Below are 8,855 nucleotides of genomic sequence, written 5' to 3'. Positions count from 1 at the left end.
TTCAAATAACATATCTGATATGGACTTGTTATCTAGAATATATAAAGAACTCTTGCAACTCAACAATGAAAAGACAAATAATCCAATGAAAGATAGACAAAGGATTTGAATAGACATTTCTCCAGAGAAGACATATAAATGGCCAATAATCATGCAAAAAGATGTGCAGCTTAATTAGCTACAGGGGGAACAGAAATCAAAACGACAATGATATATCATGTTATATCCACTAGGATGGCTACTTTTTTTTTTTTAATGACAAGATATATAGAATAGAATGTTATTCAGCAAGAAAAGGAACAAAATTCTCACACATATAACAATGTGGATGAACCTTAAGACATTATGCTAATGGCAATAAACCAGTCACAAAAGGACAAATACTGTATATGCAAATACAAACACACTTATATGAGATACCTAGAACAGTCAAATTCCTAGAGACAGAAACTAGAATGAATGATAGTTGGGTAGGGGATGAGGACCCTGAAGCGGGCACGAGATCATGGTGGGTTGTTGTTTAATGGATACAGTTAGGTTTAGGGTTAAGGTTAAAGTTTCAGTTTGGGAAAATGAAAAAATCTTGGGATGGATGGTGGTGATGAATGTACAACAATGTGAATATCCTTAATCCCACTAGAATGTACACTTAAAATGTTTGAAATGGTGACTATGTTATCCATAGTTAACCATAATAATAAAAAAGAGATTAAAAAAAAAGAGATTTAGAACATTTTTTAAGCTGTAATAACAGATGTTGGTTAAGCTATAATAACAGATGGAGCCCTTATACATTGCTGGTAGGAATGTAAATGGTGTAACTCTGTGGTAAACAGTTTGGCAGTTGCTCAAAATAGAGTTACAATATGATCCAATAATTCCATTCGGAGATGTATACCCCAGAGAAGTTAAAACATATATTTGCACAGAAACTTGTACATGAATGTTCACAACAGCATTATCCATAGCAGCCAAAAGGTGGATACAATGCAAATGCCCATCAGCCAATGCATGGATAACCAACATGTGTCCTATCCATGCAAGGGAACACTATTCAGCAGTTTTTAAAAAATGAAATACTGATACATGCTCCAAAATGGATGAACCTTGAAGACATGCTAAATGAAATAAGCCAGGCATTAAAGGTCATATATTGTATGATTCCACTGATGTGAAATATCCAAAATAGGCAGGTCCATAGTGATATAGGAGGTAGACTGAGCTGCTCAGGTGACTCAGCAGTAAAGAATCCACCTGCCGATGTAGGAGACATGGGTTCGACATTGGTATATGCATTCTTAGCATTAATAACAATAAACTAAGTGAGCTAGATTTCCTTAGTGAAAGACAAAAATCTTTGAAACAAGAAAATGTAACTATATTTTCCTTATACATTAGACCCAAAATAAAACAACATGGAAATATTGAAAATAAATGGACGGGCTATTAAGGTTACAAGCACATGTGGGGGGGAAAACAGTAGCAATATAAAATCAAAGTGAAATTCATGATTGAAAAGTAAGTATCAAGCAGGACAATAAAACCAATTTACTTGGAAGAGTAGCAGACATTTATTATACACTCACTACATGCCAAGCACTCAACTGAGGATTTCCTAAAGTAATCCTTACAACACTTTGGAGTGACTGTAGCTCACACTTCCGTTCTGCAGATGAGGAACTAGGCTTAGAAAGATTAAGTGTTCTCAGCATGTGCCACACAGCAATAGATGACGCGGAACTCAAACCCTAATGTGCTAATTCCAAAGTGTACATTTGTAGCACCAAAATATTTAAATAAATAACGAGTGGGGCTAAAAGAAGAATTTGTTAAAATTTTTTTAACGCATTTCTCAAAGAACTGGATAGATCTCATAGACCAAAAATAAATAGAAGAGACAATTGAGGGACTTCCCTGGGAGACCAGTGGTTAAAACTCTGTGCTTCCAACTGCAGGGGGCATGATCACTGATTAAGGAACTAAGATTCCTCATGCCCATGCAGTGATGATTTGGGTAATGTAAGAAAACACATACCTGGGCTTCCCCAGTGGCTCAGCGGTAAAGAATCCATTTAATATTTTGTTTTTGTCTGGCATATTCCACTTAGCATAACACCTTCACCGTACATCCTTGTTGTTGCAAAGGGCAAGATTTCCTTCTTTGGGCTGAATAATATTCCATTTTATATAGATATAGATCACATTTCTTTATCTATTCATCTGTCAATGGACATATATCATTTCCATATATATTTCCATATCTTGGCTCTTGCAAATAACGCTGCAATGAATGTGAAGGTATATATATTTTTTGAAGTTAGTGTTTTCATCTTGTTCAGATAAATACCCAGAAGGGGAATTGTTGGATATATGGTAGTTCTATTTTTAATTTTTTGAGGAACCTCCATATTATTTTCCATACTGGTTGTATCAGTTCATATTCCCACCATGAGTGCACAATGGTTCTCTTTTCTCCACATCCATGCCAGCATTTGTTATCTCTTGTCTTTTTGACAACAGCCATTTTGACAGGTGTGAGGTAGTATCTCATTGTGGTTTTGATTTTCGTTCCCCTGATTAGCAATGTTGAACATTTTTTTCATGTACCTGTTGGCAGTCTGTATGTGTTCTTTGAGAAAAAGTTTACTCAGATCTGCCTATTTAAAAATCAAAGTATTCATTTTTAAAAATATTAAATTGTATGAGCTTTTTTCATAGCCTGTGTATTAGGAATTTCTTAACTTTGTCGTTTCTCTATATTTATTAGATTCTTTAGTGATTAACAGTAAACTCCACAAAACCTAAGGACCAGGTTGTTCGCCTTTGGGCATCTGAGGACAAAGGAATTTGTGGAAATTCCAAGACACCACAGTCAGTATTGTTAAAGAAAATGACAAAAGAATTCAGGGACAATGACAACATAAAAAGGAAAGACAAGAAGGCTACCCTTGGGGCCTCCTCCCCTCCCCCACACAAGAAAAGGAGAAGATAGGGAGCTGCCTGGGCCTAACTAGCAGCCTAGAAGTTTCTCTGGTTTCCCAACACCTGTAACTCCTCTTGTTCAGACAACTGCAGCCATCTTTTTGCCAGTCTCTTATATCTCCTCCCTGTGCTCTTGCGGTTTCTTCAGCCGACGTGCTCATTTACCTCATCTTCGAGTAACAGAGCTGGGACTGTGGGGGATTAAGGCCTCTGAGGTGCAATGTGTAAGGAAGCACTGCTTTCAGGAGCCAACCCCGCATCTCCACCATCCTGGGAGAGTCTTTCTTAATTCTGCACCCTGGGGGTACACTGAGCACAACAAGGCTACTCAGTCCTCGTGCATGCAGGCTAAGTCCATTCAGTCTGTCTGACTCTTTGCAGCCCTATGGACTGTAGCCTGCCAGGTCCTCTGTCCATGGGATTCTTTAGGCAAGAAAACCGGAATGGGTTGCTGTGCCCTCCTCCAGGGGATCTTCCTGAACCAGGGATTGACCCCGTGTCTCCTGGGTCCCTCGCGTCTCCTGTTTTGGTAGGTGGGTTCCTTACCACTAGCGCTGCCTGCGAAGCCCCATAAATGGCCCTACCTGAGACCAGCTCTCCAACCTGACTTCCTACTGCGTCCCTCTTTCTCTCTCCATTCCAATCACGTGTATTATCCTCCCTGGTGTTCCCCCAGGGCATTCCTGCCTCCTGTCTTTGCCATTTGAGCTACCTAGAAATCTGTTCACTCAGAGAGTAGCACGTTTTACTTCTTAATCTTTCTCAGTTCTCTGCTTAAACAGCACATTCTCAGAAGCTATCTAATATAGCACCCTCATCGCTACTGTACAGTTTATCCCTTCATATTGCTTTGTTTTTCTTCAAGGTACTTATTACAATCTATATTTTATTACTTATTTATTTGTACATTATATGTCTTCTCCACTAGAATGTGTGCTAATGAGGGAAAGGAATTTTGTCTGTGTTTTTCTTGGTGCTTTATCTTCAGCACCTAGAACGGTGATTGGCATAGGGTGGGAGCAAAATAAATATTCATTGGATAAACTGATGACTTCTGCTCAGTTTTATAGCTTGTCTTCATGATCGTCTTACCTATTACAAGCCTTTAGGGTACCTGTCAAGATTTCTGCTTGTATTTCCAAGGCATCTATCATAGTGCCCTGCATTTCATACAAACTCCGTAAATGTTAAATTGAATTAAATCTACCTCTCTGTAACTTCTCCCTTAACTCTTATCCACCACACATAATTCTATAAGATTAAGCTACCTAAAATCTGGATCTGATCACGTTTCTGTACTATTATTGTAAAACCTCCAAGGAATTTTTTTTCTGAATTTGTCATGAAACTATTGTTTTTGGAAATCTCCTATTTATGAAATACAGATAGAGTTCATACGTGTAACTTAACCCTCACAATTACCCATAGGACAAATAATACTCTTGTCACTTAACATATGAGGAAACAGAGCCTCAGAGAAGCTTAGAACTTTTTCCAGGAGCAGTTATCTAACAATTGTCTGATCTATTTGATTCCAAGAATGCAGCTGTCACACTACATTTTGCTGTAATTTCTTTGGTATTCAAAGCCTTCCATAAGATGGTCCTTATCTGTCTTTTTAGTCTTCTTCTTCTTCTTTAGCCAGAAACTAATATTAAACCACAGAAATATAACCTTCCTATGAGGTCTCATGTAAGCTAGTAGAAAATGGCAACTGAGCAATCAGTCAATAATAGGGACATAATTTAAAAGAAAATACTATTTCACTATAAGGACTGTTTATGAAATCAATATCTATAAGTTTAATTTGAAATACATAAAAATGGACTGATAGATGGATAGGGTGATATTAATAGATATGTGACAAAACATATACAGTTAAATGTTAACTATATTTATGAATATAAGCAATGAGAATATGGTTCTTCATAGTAAAATGTTTTTGACTTATGCTTCTAAATTTTTATAATAAAATCTTGTGAAAATGTATTAAACAATAAGAAAAAATTTTATAATGAAGTAGTATATTTTAAAACATGAGAAAATTGTATATAAAAAGAAACTGTCCCTCCCCCCTCAAGAAAACTAATTTACTAAATTATTACTAGTAAATGTGTTTAGAAATTTTAATTTTTCCCTTGTGTACTTTTTAGCATACTACAAATGTTTAATGAACATGTTATAACATTCAAATTTTTAAAATAAAGCATTTTAAAAAGTAAAAATGCATAGTAAATTGCACCTTACAGTCCTACAATAAAATTAGCAGGATTCATGAGAAAGAATAGGAATCAACAGATAGAGGCAGGTAGATTAAGTGGAGAATTGGCCCTAAGACTGCCTCTCTGCTTTGATAAATATTATCTGACTTACTTATAGGGCTTCCAGGTGATCCAGTGGTAAAGAATCCACCTACCAGTGCAAGAGACACAAGAAACTTGGGTTTGATCCCTGGGTTGGAAAGATCCCCTAGAGGAGGAAATGGCAACACACTCCAGTGTTCTTGCTCGGGAAATCCCATGGTCAAAGGAGCCTGGCAGGCTACAGTCCATGGAGGTCACAAAGAGTCAGAGAAGACTGAGCAACTGAGCATGCATGCACCAATTATTTACAGGATCACTCCCCTCCCTTTACCAAAAGGTATCTTCTATGAAAATACACCTATTTTCTTGTTTTCCTTGATGATCAAAAGGCCATTTCTAGTGGAACTCTTTCACACCCTTCCAGGTCCTACTGCTTAGAGTTAAACCATATCCACATAGGCCTTGACAGCAACCCTTCGCTAGAACCCACTCTCTGTGTTAATGGAGGCTTGGTAAATGGATCTGATTTTTGTAAGAATGCATCAGATTCTTGTAAGAATGTTCCTGGAATTCTGACTCCCTACTGTTAACATAAATAAATTCTCTACATCAACATGCCAAAATGGAGTTGGGCTTTAGAGCTAAGGTCAAGGGTAGGGTCAGTCAGCAGGGGTCTTACAAAACCTCAGAGGCTGTGACATCTCAGTGTAGGGTGAGTTTTTTTCCTAACATAAAAGTGTTTGCAGATTCTTGAAACCAACAAACAAATGTGACTTCACTTTTTTTTTTTTTTTTTTGGTCTCTTTGAAAAAAAAGAAACTCTCTTGCAGTTATCAGATGGCAAACTCAATTAAATAAAGCTCTCTAGGCTTCATTTAATTAAAAGATAATTTTTCTTAGACAGCTATTAATTTAATCAGGTAATTTTCTACCATATATCAAACAGAATCTATTTAATGGGCAAATTTAAACACAAAAAGTTGTCTTAAAGGCAGGATCTTTGGAGAAAACACTAGAGAATCAAGAAACTACAAAATTAATATCAAAAAAATTACTGGGCTTCAAGTATATATTTGGCACAATTTCAGTATTCTGGTACCATACAGATTTACCCATAACTACAATTTGGTTTGGATTACTTGAGGATGAAAGTGAACATGTTCTTCAAGTTTGCAATATATAAAAGTCACATGATTGGCTAATTAGCTCTAGCAAAATAATTGTTTCATATACATCTACAAATATACATTTAGTGTACAAATGAGGACTCATAGCATTTTTTAAGCCAGAAAAGGCATTCTTATTTCAAACTAAGTTTTCAGAACACAGTCCTATGTGACATTTCATGAAAAAACAATATCATTTTAGAATAGAATAGAAATCCTTTGGCCAACTGATGCAAAGAACCAACTCATTGGAAAAGCCCCTGATGCTGGGAAACTTTGAAGACAAAAGGAGAAGAGAGCGGCAGAAAATGAGATGGTTGGATAGCATCACCGACTCAATGGACATGAATTCGAGCAAACTCCAGCAGATACTGAAGGACAGGGAAGCCTGGCATGCTACAGTTCATGGGGTCAAAAGGAGTCAGACACGACTTAGCAGCTAAACAATAACAAATGGAGGATAAAACATGAACAAGATCCAGTCTCTCAAACTGTTCATTGTCAAGTTGGAGCAAGAAAGATATTCAGCTATTGTGTAGAAGACTGAATGTGAGTGACATGTGCTCTAAGAGGTTGGAACAGAAAGCTGTGGGAACCCTGAGGAAAGAGAAGATATGGGCTTTAGAGGGAAACAATTTTTTATAGTCTTTTAGTGTCAGATCTGGAAGGAACTGGGAGAATTTTAGCAGGTAGAGAGATCAGTGTGGTGGATAGTCCAGGTAAAGGAATTGTGTGAGTTGAAGGCAGACAGGCAGAAAACCTATGTCCTTGTCCAGGAAGGAAAGCATAATCTGATCTGATGGTGTATGCAGTGCAAGCAAGGAGTGCTGAGAAATAAGGCTGGGCAGGGAAGTTGAAGATATACCTTTGGATGACCTCAAAAACTCCATTAAAGCTTTTGGAAAACAATGGGAAATGGTGAACTTTTTGGAGCTGGGTACTGGTATGACCTGACCTGCAATTTAGGAAGATTATCTGGCAGCAATACATGAGTTGAATTGGAAAGAGAGAAAAGGAAGGCAAAGAAACAAGGAGGAATCCCATTCAATAACCCAGAACAGAGATGTTAGGGACTAACTTGAACAGGGTTGATGGAAATTGAAAGTTGGGGATAGATAAAAGACATTTCAGAGATAATAGTTAAACTGGCTTTTGTATTATTTGTTTTGGGGGGACTTCCCAGGTGCCTCAGTGGTAAAGAATCCACCTGCCAATGCAGGAGATGGGGGTTTGATCCTTGGGTTGGGAAGAGCCCTGGAGAAGGAAATGGCAACCCATTTCGGTATTTTTGCCTGGGAAATCCCATGGACAGAGAAACCTGGCTGGCAACAGTTCATGGAGTCACAAAAGAGTTGGACACGACTTAGCAACTATTATTTGCTTTTGCTTTTCTTCTGTTGGAAATTCTTGATGGGAACTGTGGCTTTAATTGGCTGATGCAGGGAAACCAGGTGCCAAGTAAATCATGTTGGTTTGTAGCTTATGTATTTTTTTTTTTAAATCAAGAGTTTTTATTGTCTCTTTAAAATATCACAACTGAGTGCTATCTTGTCGTTTCTGCAGCAGGATCACTGAGATCTTACTCATCAGCCTGCTGAACTGTTCCTTTTTCAGAAACATAGATACCATCCAAAAATTTTCTGATATCCTTGTTTTTAACTGTGGTAGCTTGCTGAATCAAAGCAGCTGAATTTGACACAAGTTCAATGTCATTTCCTTCAAGAATCAACTCATCTTTCTGGGCTTGAGATACTGAACAGGCAACCCCTGGCCTCATTCGAACCCTGCGTATGTATTTTTCACCCCCAAAATTTCAGATTTCCACAAGAGAACCATTCTCCTGAATAACAACGTTGATGGGGAAGTGGGCATACACCGACCTCATCTTGTAACAGAAGCCCAGTGTAACACCCTTGATCATGTTCTGTGCGTGACTACAGATTGTGTGAACAGTGGCCAGTTCCTTTCTGTCTCCCCACCATTTGTCAACACGGAGCCTCTTTATTTTCTTTCCAAGGAGACTGAGTTCCACATTGATGTGATTGAAGTCCCTCCGCAGGGTGCCTCTGGGGGCCTTCCCAATAACTGTCCACCCCTTCAAGTTAATGTCCACATTTTCTGGGATGTCGACAGTCTGATTGCTGAGAATGGTCTTCATTCTCGCAGTAGATGCGGCAGAGTGTAGCTTATGTATTTTTAAAAAGCCAAACTAGTTAATAAACCTTGGAACATCCTGATGTTGGTACAAACATTTGATGTGCTCACGTTTTCTAACATTATAGTTATTTCAGTTAGCTTTTTTAATGTAGAGCTACTGTGTTGTTGGGGGCTTCCCTGGTGGCTCAGTGGTAAAGAATCGGCCTGCCAATGCAGAAGATGTGGGTTCGATCCCTGGGTCGGGAAG

At 38.1% G+C, this 8,855-nt stretch overlaps 1 protein-coding gene across 1 annotated transcript; it reads right to left on the bottom strand.

Moving 5' to 3' along the window:
- Positions 1 to 8,005: 8,005 nt before the first annotated feature.
- On the bottom strand, positions 8,006 to 8,627 carry LOC120881122 (60S ribosomal protein L9-like). Its single transcript, XM_040264708.1, has one exon. The coding sequence runs from the start codon at positions 8,607 to 8,609 to the stop codon at positions 8,265 to 8,267; it is 345 nt and encodes a 114-aa protein (XP_040120642.1). The 5' UTR covers positions 8,610 to 8,627; the 3' UTR covers positions 8,006 to 8,264.
- Between the last annotated feature and the right edge of the window lie 228 nt (positions 8,628 to 8,855).

Source organism: Oryx dammah, unplaced genomic scaffold (assembly GCF_014754425.2).
Source record: "Oryx dammah isolate SB20612 unplaced genomic scaffold, SCBI_Odam_1.1 HiC_scaffold_22, whole genome shotgun sequence".
Classification (NCBI taxonomy): domain Eukaryota; kingdom Metazoa; phylum Chordata; class Mammalia; order Artiodactyla; family Bovidae; genus Oryx; species Oryx dammah.
Note: the sequence above shows the minus strand (reverse complement) of the source record. Positions and strands in the feature narration are given on the sequence as shown.